At 41.3% G+C, this 18,518-nt stretch overlaps 1 protein-coding gene across 1 annotated transcript in view; it reads left to right on the top strand.

The window, feature by feature from the left end:
• The window catches only part of ANKRD1 (ankyrin repeat domain 1), a 10,621-nt gene extending 1,504 nt beyond the window's left edge, over window positions 1-9,117 (top strand). The window contains exons 2-9 of the mRNA XM_006147631.3: window positions 508-684; window positions 1,596-1,733; window positions 1,867-1,974; window positions 3,315-3,413; window positions 5,070-5,168; window positions 5,401-5,499; window positions 5,639-5,737; window positions 8,421-9,117. Of these exons, the coding sequence (XP_006147693.1) occupies window positions 508-684; window positions 1,596-1,733; window positions 1,867-1,974; window positions 3,315-3,413; window positions 5,070-5,168; window positions 5,401-5,499; window positions 5,639-5,737; window positions 8,421-8,531 (930 nt within the window). The 3' untranslated portion in view covers window positions 8,532-9,117. The remainder of the gene's footprint in view (window positions 1-507; window positions 685-1,595; window positions 1,734-1,866; window positions 1,975-3,314; window positions 3,414-5,069; window positions 5,169-5,400; window positions 5,500-5,638; window positions 5,738-8,420) is intronic.
• Window positions 9,118-18,518: the final 9,401 nt, after the last annotated feature.

Raw genomic sequence — 18,518 nt, 5'->3', positions numbered from 1 at the left:
TATATATATATATAAACCCACCAGAGCTGCTAGTAATGAATTCTCTGCATATTTCTTATTTATTATCTTCTCTTTTGGTTTTATTACAATAATGTGGAATCACAAGGAGCTATCAAAATGTCTTAGGAGACAAGTTTTATTGCAAGAATATATGTCTGGAAACTTTATACCTCAAGGCCAAAAGTTGTCAGAATTATCTAATATGAAAGAATTTCAAATAATCAGAGTGAGTATGTGATTTTCCTAGGAGAAAAGTGATTAAAAGTAGCCTTAAATATGTCAACCTAACCTGCGCATTGATTTAACCAAGAGAGTAGGAGCAACACCTGCAGGTAGTCTTAGGATCTTTGCAGGTATGCAACACAGCCTGGATCTGAGAGGCCTCCTTGTTCAGGAAGGCAGCTGTCACCAGGGAGGATGGACCAAAGGTCTCCTGCAGCATCTTCTGTGGAGAATAACCCAGAGGGACAGCATTGCCCCTGACGCTGCCATCTTCTTCCCTTGTAGGTCACAGGGAAGAAGAACAGCAATGGGGAGACAGAATTCCTCCCTGAGGACTTCAGAGATGGAGAGTATGAAGCTGCTGTAACCTTAGAGAAGCAAGAGGATCTGAAGACACTTCCAACCCACTCTTTGAGTGTGGGGGAGCAACAGTGGAAAAGGGAGAAGGAACGAGAGGCAGAGGTGAGGACCTTCTGTGGGATCCAGTAGTGTGGGGTTAGGGCTGAGGTGGGGATGCAGGTGCCAGGGAGAAAGGAGAGAAGAGAGAAACACAGTTAATGCCATCATTCCAAAGATGTGTGTTTACCACATTTTAACACATAGGAGGCAACATGGAACAAGTTTGGGAAAATAATTCTTTGACAGGACTATGACCTCTGGACTTTGAATCAATGATGTAATATGCTATGATCATGTTTGCCTGGAAGATAGACCATGCCCAGTGAATTCTGATGTCGTATACCATTCAGTCCATCTCAAACCAGGGTGTCCTCTTTTTCTCGATAATGTGGGTTTGTAGTCCATGGATCATTGTTTGACTGTGTCTGCTCTCTGTGTTAACACAACTTGTGTTGCTGGGTAAATTCTCATTATTTCCTAACACAGATAAAATATGAATAGTTAGCAATTGTCCCTGGGCAGTCTGTTTCAGAGGCCCTACTTAGTGGCCACCTGAAAAAGAATAGCATTGATATTTCCGAGCTTAATAGTGACGATCAGATTCTTTTGGATGACAAAAATGAATTTGTAAGCATGATTTTTAAAATTTGACAGAAACCTGAGACTTGTGATGATATTAATTACAGAATCATTACTTAGAGACTAGATAGTGTCTCTAATGAGACAAGGGCTGATTCTACAAGTAAGGAAAGTAAAGATGAAGACAATTTGCTGAAAATTAGATCCCAAATACTTGAAGACATTAAATCAAAGTCGCAGATTTATTTTAAGTTGAAAATTGTTTTGTTGTTGCTCAACTGTTCACATACTTGTAGCAGATCTTGTAGGTTCTTTTCAGACACCACCAGAATACTTGTCATTGAAACATCCTATTTTTGAAATCTGGATTTTTTTTTTTTTTTTTTTTTTTTTAGCTCAAAAAGAAAAAACTAGAACAGAGGTCAAAGCTTGAAAATCTAGAAGACCTTGAACTAATCATTCAACTGAAGAAAAGGAAAAAATACAGGAAAACAAAAGTTCCGGTTGTGAAAGAGACAGAACCGGAAATCATCGTAAGGGCCCTTGGGCTTTGTAGTATTTCTCCCCCTGTGTTGTGCTGGGGGAGGGGGAAATACCTGTCTGCAAAGCGTTTGATTGAATGTTGGAAAGCTCACGGTAACGGTCATCCTGGTTTTTTGGCTTTAGACAGAGCCTGTGGATGTGCCTAGGTTTCTGAAGGCTGCTCTGGAGAATAAACTGTCCGTGGTAGAAAAATTCTTGTCCGACAAGAACGATCCAGATGTCTGTGATGAGGTAAGTCTTCTACAAAACACTGCAAAATGCAGCTCATTAATTTTGTGTTTCTCACGCTTTACTGCAACCTTGCTAATACGGTGCCAAAGGTTTCCCTCCTGAAACAGTTTTCCCAGCTGTTGCCCCATATGCTTGTGTCAGAGGAGAGCACAGTGGTCCTGCCAACAAAATAAGCAAATAAGTATACATTCTGAATCAGTGCTCTGGATTGCATTGGTTGTCGCACTCACATACTTCTGGGTGATTTTTCAGTTTGTCTTTAACTGCTTAGACCTTTGGGATAGACTTTGAATAAAGCAGAGCTGACAAGTCATCTTTGGAGAAATATATCACTTTTGACTGAACCCAAACACATCAGCACTAGGCAGGGAATCTGAAGGTTAGAGTTCAGGGGCTAATTCTACTACTACTTTTTTTTTTTATTTCTTTTTTATTTTATTTTTAGGCTTTGCCATAGGGCATGTGCATTCACCAGAGAGAGACAGAGAGAGAGAGAGAGGAAAAGTGAGAAATCAACCCCCAAGGGGGGGGCCATGCCACAATCCCTTCTCTTCCACCCTCCTCCTGGGATTCTGGGCACACATGCACACATACCTGGCATGATTTTCAAGGTGCCAGGTTTGAGACTGGAACTGCAGTCGGTCATGTGGCAGTCCAATAACCTTAATTACCACACCACCTGCTGGACCCAGTTGTTTGATTTTTGGCAGCTGACTTGCATCCTCTGGACCTCAGTTGTCTTATTTGTAAACATAGGGTCTTTGTGTGATGTAATGCCTGAAGTTGCCCCAGCTCTAATAGTCTATGAATCCACTCACAAAAGCTAATTTCCCCAAAATCACTAATCCTTTTGTATTCCTTCCCCTATGAACTGAAATAGTCACTTCTCATCTTGAATTAAAACTGACTCTTCCATTCTCTTTTTAAAAAATGGAATAATTTTTGATAGTCAACCTAGCAACAGTCCCTGATGGAAGAAGACTGTCTGCTCTGCAACAGTAAATGCTACATGACCAAGGAAGGCACAAGATACCAAAAAAAAAAAAAAAAAAAAAAAAAAAAAAAGTCAGCACTTAGGTAGTTTTAGCCTTTAAGATTACATTTTTCAACATAGACCTTGGAGTACTTAGGAATGTATTTTTCAGGAAGTTTGACTTTGAGTTACAAGATTATTATTCTAATTCTGCAGCTGTAGTTAATGTTAGCATTTTTAATTCAAAAGAAGTCATCAAGTTTCTACGGATTAGGTCATCAGAGTCCCCTGCTTCAGACCTCTTAAGAGGATTCATGCCCATTTTTATTTACATTGCTATCTCTTCTGAAAATCTCTATTCTGACAGTATAAACGGACAGCTCTTCATAGAGCATGCCTGGAAGGACATTTGGCAATTGTGGAGAAGTTAATGGAAGCTGGAGCCCAGATTGAATTCCGCGATATGGTAAATATATTTCTTTGCTTGGAAATGAGCCAAAATAAGTAGACTACATAAAGCTTGAGAAAACCGACACTGAAAAACTGGGCTGATTGGACTGAAAATTGATCTGAGAGAAGCAGGCAAAAGCTCATTTCTTCATACAAAGGGAAGCTGGGAGATGGGTAGGTCACGTGGAAAGCATTTTCCACACATACTGAAAAGGAAAAGAGTGTTTCAGGGAAGAGAAGGAAGTGCAAGCTGTTGAACAAAATTCAAACTCTCCATCAGAGAACTGGGCCATTATCAAGTCGGTAGCATTACTAGGAAGTTATACAGTCGACACTGGCCTTTCAACACCCCTGCCCTTCCAGTCTACACTGCAGCCTGCCTGTGGCCCCTTGGCTGTCAGCAGTGTATTAACTCACTAGCAGCATGCTCCACGTGATAGATGCCGACTGCCATTGATGAGATTTGGGGCTAGACTGCATGTTAAATGGATTGCATATATGGAAAATAGTTGCTAGTCAGACCTCAATAACTCAACCACTGTGATTTCTACAAAGAGAAGTATACAGCATATTTTATGAACTGAAGATTGAGCTGGGAAAATACTTCACTTTTTAAAAATATGGCTTGGTGTGACCTTACAGCAAAGTGGAAAAAGAGCATAAAAAAAAAAAAAAAAAAAAAAAAAAAAAAGGACTTGGCCAAAATTGAATCCAAGGAAAGGAAGAAAGGAAGGAAGGAAGGAAAGAAAGGAAGGAAGACAGAAAAAATAAAGTTTGCATGGGAAGACACTAATATCAAGAGCTTAGGCTTTGGAAGGCCAGGGTTGTACCACAAGGTGCAGGAGGAAGGCAGTCCCCTGGGGGAGAGACCGCACTTTGCATAAGCACAAGTGACACTGCCCAGGTGCAGGGAGTGACAGCCAAGAACCAACAAGCGATGATGAAAGGGCAATGGGGATCCCAGATTAAAATATTTTAGAATTGACTACTTTTATTATACTATTTATTTATTTATTTTTTGCTATAGGGAATGTGTGCTTGCCAGAGATGAACAGAGAGAGAGAGAGAGAGAGAAAGAAGAGAGGGATGGTAAGAAATTACCTCCCTCTAAGAGAGATGGGAATGTCTCAATCCTTTCTCCTCTATTCTCCAAGTTTTGGGTGCACACACCTGGGCCCAGTGCGTTTTTCAAGCTGCCAGGTCTGGCACTTGAACTGCAAAATTGGTCATGTTGGGGTCCAGCTAGCTGACTTAGCCACCACGCCACTGGCTGGTCCCTATTGAAAATTTGAAAATAGGTGGAGTCTGGAAATTTGAGTAGAGTATATTTGGCAGAAGTGGTTAAAAGTTACAGGCCAATGTGAGATTAAATATCTATCCTGCCACTTACTGCTTCCTTGGGTGACACACTTGAACTTTCTAGAACCTTATTTTTCTTACCTGCAAAATGAGCAGAGTAGCACCTACCTTGCAATCTTACCAGGGGGACCAAGCCATCTAGGGTGTAGAGCACCATGTTGGCATGAGGAAATTCTCTTTAAATGGTAGTTCTTATTCTTAAAAAAAAAAAAAAAAAAAAAAAAGAAGGAAAGAAAGAAAGAAAAGTCTTTGCATACACATGCACCGACATGCCAGGGTCTCCTTCACATGGTCCTTTCTCCTTCCTGTGTAGCTGGAGTCCACCGCCATCCACTGGGCAAGCCGGGGAGGAAATCTGGATGTTTTAAAATTATTGCTGAACAAAGGAGCAAAAATCAGCGCCAGAGATAAGGTATTTCTCCTCCTCCTCTCTCCCTCCTTCTCTCCCTCCATCCCACCTGTTCCCTCTTCTGCTCTGCCTCCTTTTCCTCCACTTTCTAACCCCACCTGTGCATTGAAGTCATCTGGAAGCCCATGCCGTGGGAAGTCACCACAGTGACGACTTCTCATTGCACATGCCCTGGAGTCCGGGACAGCCTCTGTCCTCCGGCCCAGCCAATCAGCAGCACTTTCCAATTTTCCAGTTGCTCAGCACTGCGCTGCACGTGGCGGTGAGGACCGGCCACTACGAGTGCGCGGAGCACCTCATCGCCTGCGAGGCGGACCTCAACGCCAAAGACAGAGTGAGTAGCGGGGCAGGGGTGGACCTCTTGAGGCTTCGCTGCGTAGTTCTATGGACTGCTCCTCCCAGCTGGGCTGCTCTCACAGGACCCACTTCCGGCCTTCAGACCCACCTTTATCCTGTCTGCTCTGTTTCTCTAGGAGGGAGACACGCCCCTGCATGACGCTGTGAGACTGAATCGTTACAAGATGATCAGACTCCTCATTATGTATGGCGCCGACCTCAGTATCAAGAACTGTGTAAGTACTCGAAACAAGGGACTTCCTGATATTTAGAAGTTTGTCTTAAACTGTTGAAGATCTCCACAACGGTAGTGTTTGGGGGTCCTCTGAGAGTTTAAGTGCCTCTGCCTGTTTTGGCAAAGACACTGTGAACCTTAACAGGGACTTGGGCCATCTGGTCAGAGATGGGGAAAACCATCCTTACCATTAGGACTTCAGTGCTTAGCAATTCTTTTAAAAATTGGTCTAGGAAATAGAAGACAGGCACAGTTGCTCACCTTCACAAATACATAGGTTGAAGAAGTCCAATCTGCTTCCTCCATTTCTGGATAAGCCAGAACTGGGCTAGTCAGGAATACAGCATACTCCATTCCTGAAATGGTTTCAGATCCACAGTGGACAGGGCAGTCAATGAATCCCCAATCTGAGTAATTCAGAATGGCTGTTACCTTTACAGCAACATAGAATGTTACTACTTTCTTCTAAAGGTAGCATGCTTTTGCCTGTATTTTTCAGATATTTACCATCCACTTTTCAGTTTGGTCTGTCTGCACATTTCTCAGAATAATTTCCTATATTTAGGCCCTGAAAATTCTTGTATCAGTATGTATAAGGATGTATATTAATTTAATTTAACTTCATCTGTAAGCAGGGAATGTAACCAACTTTTCCTCATGGTCCCAATTCCCAGACCAACATCATCACATATAAGCTTTAAAAATATCACTGGAAGGATTGGGCATAAATTACTGAAGAAATTATCTTGGAGAATCACTTGATAAAAAAATGCAGAAAAGAAGAAACCCAGTCATCTTATAAATGCTAATAATTTCCTCTTCATATATGTGTTACTGTGAGACTAAGAGGCATATTTTATCATTTAACAAAATCCCTTGTTTGGTGACAGGAACAAAGATAAACAATAAAAGGAGACTGCTTAGGATAGGAAAGTGTTAACAGGGTTGGGTTTCCTTTTGCTAGATAATAGGGATTGGTCTTATCCAATAATTTTTAAAAATTATCAGAAAAAGAGCAGAGTCAATGAAATCTCCACAGCTGCAGAAAATATCAAACATTTTCTTTTTCAGGCAGTGATAGACTGCCAACAGAGATAAATATAAATATGGATTTTGGGGACTATGTACCTAGCCAGAAAATCTGGAGATAAATTTCAGTAGAAAGGAGTAAAAGGAATTTGTGGAAGAATAGCCCGAAATATATAAATAGAGTGGGCTCACAGCTCACTCTATGAACTAGACCTCAGCATAAGGATTCTGAAACTTTTTTAAAAAAGAATGATTTAGTTGTACTTATTATTATTATGGTTTTAAAATTTGCTCTAGGGCATGCATGCTTACCACAGAGAGAGAGAGGAAGGGAAGTGAGAGAGCACGCAGTCAGGTCCAGACTTGAACCAGTTTCTATGTGGGAGTCCAACACCTCAACCACCACACCATCTGCTGGCCCCTGGATTCTGGAATTATTAATGTCATTGACCCAATGGGTTGATGTTTCCTCAAAAGACCAACATGCTAGGGGGGACCTTCTTGAAGGGGACTAGAATGAACATACAATACTCTGTCATGTCCCAGTGTCATGCCTACTGCTGGATGTTACTCGAGAAAGATACTACAGAGGTGGTGATTATAGACCACTAACTTGAATACTCACAGGGCCAGGCAGATCACATAAATGGTTTAAATGGTGACTTCTGGTGTCTGTGCATGTAACTCTTTTAAAGGTGGTGGCTCCTCCCCACCCCAGTCCATTGCTGCTCTGAGAAACCATGGAAAAGAATGTTGTCAATTCTCAGAATTTTTTAAAAATGGATGTTAGGAATCCAGTTGGAAAATCTCTTTTTTCCCCAACCATTGCCAGTTAATTCCAACCTTTAAACAAACTAACAAAAACTCAGCTCTGTTTGGGCCCAAACAAAACAAGTCTTTAGACTGATTTGTACTGCAAAGTGCCGGTTTGCAAATCTCTGGGTTAAAACGATTCTTCTGCAAGGAGATAAAAATAAGTACTTCTATCTAAAGATAAGAATTGGGAAGCTTTAATTTTTGAAAATATCTTGAGACATGCTGAAAGGAAATAAAACTTTGCTCTAAAAAATTATTCATACATGTCATTGGTGTCAGCTCCAAGAAAAACAGGACCCCCTCCTCCAATGTAAATTCTAAGTTGTGCAAAATCTGCCCCAGGAGTTGAACAGTCCCGGAGCAGTGCCTGAGTGCTTCAGCCAAGGTGTTGAAGCAGCCCGTTTACCCTCAGGCCTAATCCATCAAGGAAGCATTTTCCCAGTAGATAGAAACTGCTTCTTGACCAAGAGGGATACTGCCACCTCCCAGAGTCTATTCTGTGGGGCACTGGACATGCATGGAGGCATCTTTTGAATTTTGAAATGATTTTATGGCTTAGTATCTAGGGACCAGGGAATTTACCAGTATCTGGGATAGTCTCACAGGAAAAAAAAAATGAATAAAATGCTACCTAAAATTAACAGAAACATCTTTGTGAGAAAAATAGCAAAGAGTTTGTTTGAATATAAACTACAAATGCTCATGGTGGAAGCTATCAAATGCTTTTGGTAACACACATCTATCCATGACCTCATTAAGATACACACAGAGGGATCGGGGCTGTATCAGCACATGCGACTCCCACCTGGATGTCAAGTTTCCTCATCTCTTTTACTTAGGCTGGGAAGACCCCGATGGATCTTGTGCTGCACTGGCAGAATGGAACCAAAGCAATATTCGACAGCCTCAAGGAGAACTCCTACAAAGCTTCTCGCATAGCTACATTCTAAGGAAATGACGGAGTCTTCCAGCAGTAGCTGTTCACTGGTACTTCGAAGGCACAGCCCCAAAGAAGAGCGCTTAGCCACAAAAGCCAGCTTCCGTTTCTCAAACTGTTGTGAAGATGTATCTCATGAAGATTCAAGAAAGCACAGGGCTTATAGGTATTTCCATTTTCTTTAGTGACGCACACTCCATTTTTATTTATTCCTATTTATTAACTTGGGAAAGGCTGATATTCAGACCTCTGTGAGCATCTATCTGGTGAGCAAAGCTTAATTTGCATGGAACACTTTCAGGACCTTCCCATAGATGATTCTTAAACCACGGGAATGAGCAGTGCTCTAAGTGTCCACTCCACTCACGTAAGCTAGTTCGAGACCGAGGTGATTCTAAAAGACAGAGGTGATTCTTGCAGCCCTCTTTCCTCCTGAATTTTTATTGCTGAAGTTTGAATGAAACAGTGGCAGGTATGGGGAAGTAGGAAAGGAGACAACAGAAAGTGATTCTGTGACAAGGACACAGGCCCATTTACCCCGGGCCAGATTTTGTTTGTGAAGTTGGGAAGGGTACCAAGGTGGGGAGACGTCAGGGGTATGAGCGTGGGGCACTAAGAATCGGCCGGCTGGGGCATGAAGAACTGGGTTTACTCAGAGATGAAAGGAAATGCAAACTGTACATGTGTAAATGTATATCATGTTGTATGTATATTTTATATTCATAATAAAAGCAAACAAACCCTAAGCCTCTAAGTCCTTGTATAAAGACAGTGAAAGGCCATTTAGGTTTTTTCACTGTCTCACAAGCTTTGCAGATTACAAACACATAAGGACGCTCTCAACTACCCTGTGCGATGGCATGCTCAGTAGGAGTACAGATCTGGAGATCGTGTCAAAATGCAGATTCTGGTCTGCCAGTCTCAGGTGGGACCTGGGGTTCTACTTTTCTGACAAGCTCTCAGGCCAGGCAGAGGCCCTGTAATGCCAAAATAGCACCCTGAGCAGTTAGCCTTATAAAAGGTGCAAAGACCGTTCTTAGAGCCCCAGTGATGTAGAGAAAGAGACCCCTGGTGGGCAGAATGATTACTGCAAGTTAAACTTAAGTTCCCATCAGGGCTTTGAAATAATCACAGGTTCAACAATTATCGTGGACAGTGTCTGGCAGAGTCAGAGGCCATGACAGAATGCACTGGGTCTATGATTTTTTGACCTCCACTGGAAGCTATTTGTTGCCAGGTGCTAAGATCTGTGGTAAGAAAACAGGTTGTCCTTGACCTTGTGGAATAAATGAATAGGAAAGAAATAATCATAAATAAATAGATGGTATCAATCTGTGAAGGAAAAACACAGGCGTGTCTAAGATGTGGAGGTTTATAATCTGATGAAGGAGGGAGGAGTTTCTCACAGATACGTCTTTGAGGTGGTGACCTGAAGGGTGAGTCCAAAAGATCAACAAGTTATTCAAGCATAGGGTCTTGCAGGCGGCAGGCAGAGCATAGACAAAGGCAAGGATATGGGAACATCTGACACTGAGGAAATACATAAAGGTCAAAGAAAGTGGGTGTGAAACACTAGCACTTGTGTCCCCCCAAAACCACTCTAAATGGGATCACGTTAACCTCTTGGACAAGCCTTTGACATTCCAGGGGTTCACAGGCTCAGGCCATCAACAGAGTCTTCCAGTTACCTAGTCATGGGCATATGGAGTTGTAAGGATGGTTTCAAATATGTTCGTATCTTTTCTGTCTAGTCTTTTACCAGTGTGTACTGTCTATCTCCTAGAGGCATTGGGAGTTTCATTGTGTTCTCTCTCTTCCTCCCAATCCCCTTTTGACACCTCTGCTTTCCTGCAAGGTAATGGGTCTAGCCCATCAAACCCTTACAGCTCAGGGTCCTTCCATTTCTTCCAAGTAAAGCACCTGCAATACAGACATTTCTTCTGCCAGTACTGATATCTCCCATGACACGGCTTGGCTGTGTTACCATGTGGCTTCCTTTATGATGTCTTTGTGAAGTCCTCCTCCCCAAAGGAGCTGGGAGGTGAAGGGAAGAAGGGAAATAGTTAAAAATATATATGTGGCAATTTTGCATTGTCATATATAAATATCTGCACTGGGGACCAGCAGGTGGTATGATAGTTAAGGTGCTGACACTCCCACATGGCTAACCATGGTTCGAGTCTTGGACCTGGTGGCTTGCTTTCTCACTTTCCCTGTCTTTCTCTCTGTGTCTCACTCTGGTCAACATTAAAATTAATAATAATAAAATAAAATAAATAATTCTTTAAAAAAATTGCACTAATAGTGAGGGAGAGGCCAAGATAGACAACATAGAATAAAAACCATTAGAAGACTAACGCTTCGTTATCTCTGCTAATGGAAAAGATCAACATTGAAGAGGAAACTCCAAGTTTCTATTGCACAAACAGTTGATTTTTTATAAGCTTCTTGATCTTCCACAGAGCCAAGCATTTGCCCAACAAAACTTCATCTTGTGCTCTCTTTCTCGGTAAAGGGCACATCCCATTGGCTGACAGACAGCCCCGGAAGTTGTTCTTGACCTCCTTTCCCTCACTGCTCCTTTCAGCTAACCACCAAGTCTTACCAGTTGTGCCTCCTCAGTAGCTCTGTAGTCTGCTCATGTCCTCCAGTCCCAGGTGCCTGTCCCCGAAGGAAATCACCATTACTTCTCATCTCGTTATCAAACATCCTCCCTGGGCTCCCTGCTCCAGGGTGACTTACCTCCAGTCTCTTTTTCAAGTTGCAGCCAGAGAGATTTTTCTAAAAGGCAAATCTGATCAAGTCTTTCCTCTTTAAAACCCTTCAATGGCTTCCCAAATCCCCCAGGATGAAATAAAAACTTCTTAAAAATATCTTATTTTAAAATTCTTGCCATAGGGCTGGTGCCACCGCGCCCTTATTTTAAAATTCTTCAAATCTGGTTGCTGTTAACTCTTTATTCTTATCTCTCATTACTTTCCTAGCCAAACTCTAAATACCAACTCTACTGAATTTTTAATTCCTTAAAAAAAAAAAAAACTGGGGCCTCTTGCTTTCCTGTTTTCCTGTACTGTGCCAGTTCCCTGGAAGGCTCTCCTTCCCATCTCAGCCCCAGCCCCCACTCCACTGTCTAACTCCTCAGCCCTCCTCTTATGTTTAGCTGCTTCCTACAGGAAGCCATCCTTGAGCCCTTAGATTTTGTTAGTTCCCTCCAGGTGTGTTTTCATTCTACTTTGTTTTTTTCCTGTCATAACATCTATCATATTTTACCTCTTTACACCCCCTGAAAAAATTCCCCCCTACTACTGAACAAGCAATACATACTTATTAAGAATTATGCCAACGAATACTGCAGACAGCCAACATCAGAACAATCCTAATTTCATGGCACCCTCTCTCATTATTTCTGCATGTATTACGTATGGGAGCGGTGCATTTAGTTTTATAACTTTTAACATTGAACACGTCATTCTAGTGTTCTTTTGTTTTAATGTACAATAGATCATTTAATGAATCCTGTTATTTGTGTCCATTTAGGTTTTTTTTTCTTATTTTAGACTCTGTTGCAGTGAATATGCTTATTCACATACCATTTACATCTACCCAGTTATTTCTGAATAAATTGATAGAAGTATCTATCAATAAGGCTGGTATCCAATCACACTCCTCTTCCACAAAATATTATTGCCTGTCCCCGCAATCTTGAAAATACTCATTTTATAATCTTTACAACCTGACCAGTTAAACAGATATATTTTGGGTGATTTTTTTCTGCAATGGCTAGGAAAGTTAAGCATCGTTATTGGGCACTTTTTCTTGTGCTCACCAAGGGGGGAAGAGAGAGAAATAGCAAGCACACCCTCAATGGGGCACGGTCATGCCACAATCCTTTTGCAGACACCTGCTATGTGGAATCCAGCTCCCAATATGTAGCGCTTAGCCACTGTGCTATGGGGCTGGCCTGTGGGAACTTAAAAAAAAAAAATTATTTGCCCACTTTTCTATTAAGGTAGGGCCTCTGGAAGCAGCACTTGAAATGAGGATTCTTATACAAGTGATTACTAAGAGCTCTGGAAGGGAATGAAGGAGCCAGGACAAGGCAGAAGAAAAGAGGCAAAGCTGTGATTTCAGGAACAGTCTATCCCAATCATGGGGTGCTGGAGCATAAACTGCACCCAGAGGTCAGAAGGTGTGGCTGTCATGCCCTGCCCCAAGTCATGAGAGGGTAAGACTTCTCAAGCTAATCTGGGTACTTGACTGCCAGCGACCAAGGGCAGTGCTCTGGGCAAGGGTGGAAATAAGGCATGAATAGCCGATGTCTGAAGCAGCGAGGGATAGGTATGCCAGTCACAAGATTAGTTAAGTGTGTATTTGTTTATTAAAAACAATTCCTTAGAAGCTAAGGATGCTAAACTTCTCTAGACTATGTATTGCAAATGTACTTTCCCAGTTGTTTGTACTCTCTTATTTATTTTTAAATATTTTTGCCTTGGGTATGTGCACTTACAGGGGAGAGACAGAGACAGTGAAAGTGAGAAATCATTTCCCAGAGGGGATGGCCACATCACAATCCCTTCTCCTGGGATCTTGGGCATGCACACACACACAGGCACCCAGCATCATTTTCAAGCCACCAGGTCTAAGACTTGAGCCATGGTTGGCCCTTGTGGGAGTCCAGTGACATAACTGTTACATCATTTGCTGGTCCCTGTTTGTATTATTCTAACAGAACATCTTACAGAAACTGACTTTTTAGTTTTCTACTTTTGATGATTACAATTAGGTGTTTTTCAATCTAAGTTTATCTTTCAAAAGCTTTACCCACATTTTTCTCTAGTATTTAGTTTTTTTTTTTTTTTTGTGGTTTTTGCTATAGGGCGTGTGCGCTCGCCAGAAAGACAGAGAGAGAGACACAGAGACAGAAAGCGAGAAATCACCCCCCAGGGGGGATGGTCACGCCGCAATCCCTTCTCCTCCATTCTCCTCTCGGGATCTTGGGCACGCACGCACACGCGCCCGGGGTGAGTTTTAAGCCACCGGGTCTGGGACGCGAACCGCGGTCGACTATGTGGGAGTCCAGCAACATAGCCATTATGCTAACTGCTGGTTCCCGTATTTAGGGTTTTTTTAAACTTACATTTTTATTACACCTGAATTTACTATGGATATGAGAAGAGGCATCTATATAATGGGCCCTGCTCTAAGTAAACTTCTACAAATATTAATCTACTTAACTCTTGCAATGCCAGAGGTAATGAAAAGAGATGAAGGGAGACACACAGAGGTCATGTAATTTGCCCAAGGTCACAGATTCTAATTTCTAGCAAGTCAAGATTTTACCATTAGTTTGTCTTTAGTCTGTGCTCTTAATAGGTATGCTATACTTGCCTCTCCCAAATGCTTTAATATCACTTATTGAAAAATCTCTTTTCTTTTTTATAACTAGGATATAATTCTGCCCCAGACTCCCTATTCTTCTTTGACATTTCTGAATTTCTCCACCAATTCACTTAAAAAATATTATAGGGCTCACCCATGGTCTGGTAGTCAAAGAAGCCAGATCCCTCAAGGCCAACTGTGGTTCCAATCCTAGCCCTGGCAGCTTGAAAAACAAACATGTTGGGCATATGTGCTCCAAATTCTGAGGAGATGGAGAGATGACTGTGGTGTAACCACACTCCATTGTGGGATGCTTTCTCCCATTCCCTCTCTCTGTCAAGTGCATGCACCCTCTGGCAGTAAAAAATATAGTCATAATAGGGCATGTGTGCTAGAGAGAGATTGAAAAGCACCCTCCCTCCACAGAGCATGGTCACACTTCCATTCCCCACCCTCACTGGGATCCTGGGTATGCATGCATGCACCCCATGTTTTCAGGCTGACTTGGCCAGGGACGTAACTTCCATCAGTATGTGTCTTCTAGCTCCACAGCCCAGTACTCTACTAGCTGCACTATAGAGGCTGGGCCAGCACTTAGACTTAATTACCACAGTTTTGTTGCATTGTATACTACTGAGCAGTACAAGTCCCTCCCATTAGCGTTTTTCTCCCACATTCCCTAGGTTTCTCATATTTACTCATTCAGACTACCGGGTCCCCCAAACAAACATACATGAGCAAGCAAAATATTTGTGGGCATTTTGATTTGTATTTTTAAAAATTCATAGTTAATTTGGGAGAGAATCTGATTTACAATATGTCTCATTCAGGAAAGCAGAATGTCTCTTTCCACATAGTCTAGTCTTAATTCCTTTTTATTCTTTCTAGTCCATTGTTTTCACTGAAAATTTTCTTCATAGAAGTCCTACATATTTCTAAGTAACTTAGGTCTTTGTGCAAAAGGTGCCACCGGGTCTGGGACGTGAACCGCGGTCGACTATGTGGGAGTCCAGCAACATAGCCATTACGCTAACTGCTGGTTCCCGTATTTAGGGTTTTTTTAAACTTACATTTTTATTACACCTGAATTTACTATGGATATGAGAAGAGGCATCTATATAATGGGCCCTGCTCTAAGTAAACTTCTACAAATATTAATCTACTTAACTCTTGCAATGCCAGAGGTAATGAAAAGAGATGAAGGGAGACACACAGAGGTCATGTAATTTGCCCAAGGTCACAGATTCTAATTTCTAGCAAGTCAAGATTTTACCATTAGTTTGTCTTTAGTCTGTGCTCTTAATAGGTATGCTATACTTGCCTCTCCCAAATGCTTTAATATCACTTATTGAAAAATCTCTTTTCTTTTTTATAACTAGGATATAATTCTGCCCCAGACTCCCTATTCTTCTTTGACATTTCTGAATTTCTCCACCAATTCACTTAAAAAATATTATAGGGCTCACCCATGGTCTGGTAGTCAAAGAAGCCAGATCCCTCAAGGCCAACTGTGGTTCCAATCCTAGCCCTGGCAGCTTGAAAAACAAACATGTTGGGCATATGTGCTCCAAATTCTGAGGAGATGGAGAGATGACTGTGGTGTAACCACACTCCATTGTGGGATGCTTTCTCCCATTCCCTCTCTCTGTCAAGTGCATGCACCCTCTGGCAGTAAAAAATATAGTCATAATAGGGCATGTGTGCTAGAGAGAGATTGAAAAGCACCCTCCCTCCACAGAGCATGGTCACACTTCCATTCCCCACCCTCACTGGGATCCTGGGTATGCATGCATGCACCCCATGTTTTCAGGCTGACTTGGCCAGGGACGTAACTTCCATCAGTATGTGTCTTCTAGCTCCACAGCCCAGTACTCTACTAGCTGCACTATAGAGGCTGGGCCAGCACTTAGACTTAATTACCACAGTTTTGTTGCATTGTATACTACTGAGCAGTACAAGTCCCTCCCATTAGCGTTTTTCTCCCACATTCCCTAGGTTTCTCATATTTACTCATTCAGACTACCGGGTCCCCCAAACAAACATACATGAGCAAGCAAAATATTTGTGGGCATTTTGATTTGTATTTTTAAAAATTCATAGTTAATTTGGGAGAGAATCTGATTTACAATATGTCTCATTCAGGAAAGCAGAATGTCTCTTTCCACATAGTCTAGTCTTAATTCCTTTTTATTCTTTCTAGTCCATTGTTTTCACTGAAAATTTTCTTCATAGAAGTCCTACATATTTCTAAGTAACTTAGGTCTTTGTGCAAAAGGTTCTCTTTTGATGTTATATTTTACTACTTACAGTTTGAGGCACTAAGGAGTTAGCCTGAGAAGAGCCCCTTACCAGAGCAACATGAATTCTGCTAAAATTGAAATAAGAACACTGAATTTGTGGTGAAGCTATCGTAGAATGGTGAAATCACTGATGATTTACGAAAACTTTAGTAGAGACAATGCCCCAAAGAAATGAGCATTTACAAATGAAGAACTTGTTTTAAGAAAGAATGAAATGATGTTGAAGGCGATGCATCCGTGGCGGATCATCCACTTCAATTTGTGAGAAAAAAATGAAGCTCGTTTGTGCTCTCATTAAAGAGGACTGGCTATCAACAGCAGAAACAGTAGCCAACATAAAGCCTGGTTCAACTAACACAATTCTGAGAAATCAGTTGACCAAACTTTCTGCTCAATGGGTGCCAAAACTGTTGTACCCAGATCAAGAGCAGAGCTTTCAATAGACAATTTAAACAGGTGGGATCAAGATCCTGAAGCATTGCTTTGAAGAAATGTAGCAGATGACACCTGGCTTTATCGGTATGATCCTGAAGACAAACCACAAACACTGGCCACCAACAGGTGGAAGTGGCGTAGCCAAAGCAAAGAGCAAATGTCATGGGAAGTGTTTTGGAATGCTCAAAGCATTTTGCTTTCTGGAGGGCCAAACAATAATAACGTCTGCTTATTAGAATGTTTTGAAAAAATTAGCTGATCTTCAGCAGAAAAATGCCCCATGGGAGCTTCATCAAAGAGTCCTTCTCACCACCACAATGCTCTTGCTCATTACTCTCATAAAATAAGGGTGATTTGTGAGTTTCAATGAGAAATCATCAGGCATGCATCTTATTGACCTGATTTGGCTCCTTCTGACTTTGTTTCCTATTCTGAAAAAATTTTTCAAAGAGCATCCATTTTTCTTCAGTTAATAATGTGAAGAATGGGACCAGCAGTTGGAGTAATGGCTATGTCGCTGGACTCCCATGTAGTTGACTGCAGTTCAAGTCCCTTACTTGGTGGCTTAAACTCACTCCAGGTGCGTGTGCGTGTGTGCCCGAGATCCTGAGAAAGAGAATGGAGAAGGGATTGCAGCATGGCCATCCCCCTGAGGGGTGATTTCTCGTTTCTGTCTCTTTGTCAAGTGCATGTACCCTATAGCAAAAAACTCTCAAAAAACAAACAAACAAACAAAAATACAATGTGAAGAAAAAAAGAGAAAAGATACAGCTCTGACGTGATTTAATCCCAGGAGCCTTAGTTCTTAAGTGATGGACTGAATGGCTGTATTACTGCTTACAAAAGCGTCTGGAACTTGGTGGAACATACATTGAGAAATAAAGTTTATATTTTTATCTTTTAATTCCATTTTTTCCACAAACTTTATGAAGTCGCCCTATAACATGAAAATTGAACAGATATTCTGAAAACATTTTGAACTTAAAATATGTAAATATCCACAGGAAAAATATATGTATACACATTTATTTGCATATGTACAATATTCTTCTATCTTTATTTTGCCACAGGCTTTTACTGTTATTTTTAAAAAGTGGATTTAAAATTTTATCAAGTGTCTTTTTGGTATCTATTAAAAATTGTCTGGTTTTGGGGCCAGCAGGTGGCATGGTAGTTAAGGTGCTGGACTCCCACATGGCTGACCATGGTTTGAGTCCCGAACCTGGTGGCTTGCTTTCTCACTTCCTCTTCCCTCTCCCTGGTCAAAATAAAATAAATAAATAAGATTAAATAAATTAACTATTTAAAAAGAGTTTTGGTTTTTTTTTCTCATTATACTTATTAATGTGATAAAGTATACTGTAATAAAAAGTAAAAGATCATAATATTCAGAACTGGAACATCTTTACATTCCTGAAATATGTCTTATCTGGTCATGCTGTTTTAATGGTTTCTTTTTACAAATATTTCATTTACACATCTATATTTATAAGTGAGATTGGCATGACACTCCTTAAATTATTATTTTTTTTTCCTTTAGAGGTTTCTGCTTTTGGGAGCATGTGCTTACCAGAGAGAGAGAGAAAGTGAGAAATCCCCTCCTCCCCGCCCCAAGAGGAGATGGCCATGTCCAATCCCTTCTCCTCCATTCTCTTCCTGGGATCTTGGGCATGCACATACACATGCCCAAAGTGAGTTTTAAGCCACAGGGTCGAGGACTTGAACTATGGTTGGGCGAGTCCAGTGACGTAACTGCTACACCATCTGCTGTCCCCCAAATCTTTCTTTTTAAAGTTATCTTTTCTCTGACTCTCAAACAGTGTTATTTTCCTCATTTAAAATAATTTTTCAATCACGCTTCTTGTTTTCTGATTTAAAAAATGTTT

Source organism: Tupaia chinensis, unplaced genomic scaffold (assembly GCF_000334495.1).
Source record: "Tupaia chinensis unplaced genomic scaffold, TupChi_1.0 Scaffold000217_1, whole genome shotgun sequence".
Classification (NCBI taxonomy): domain Eukaryota; kingdom Metazoa; phylum Chordata; class Mammalia; order Scandentia; family Tupaiidae; genus Tupaia; species Tupaia belangeri.
This window is presented reverse-complemented; position numbering and strand designations above follow the sequence as displayed.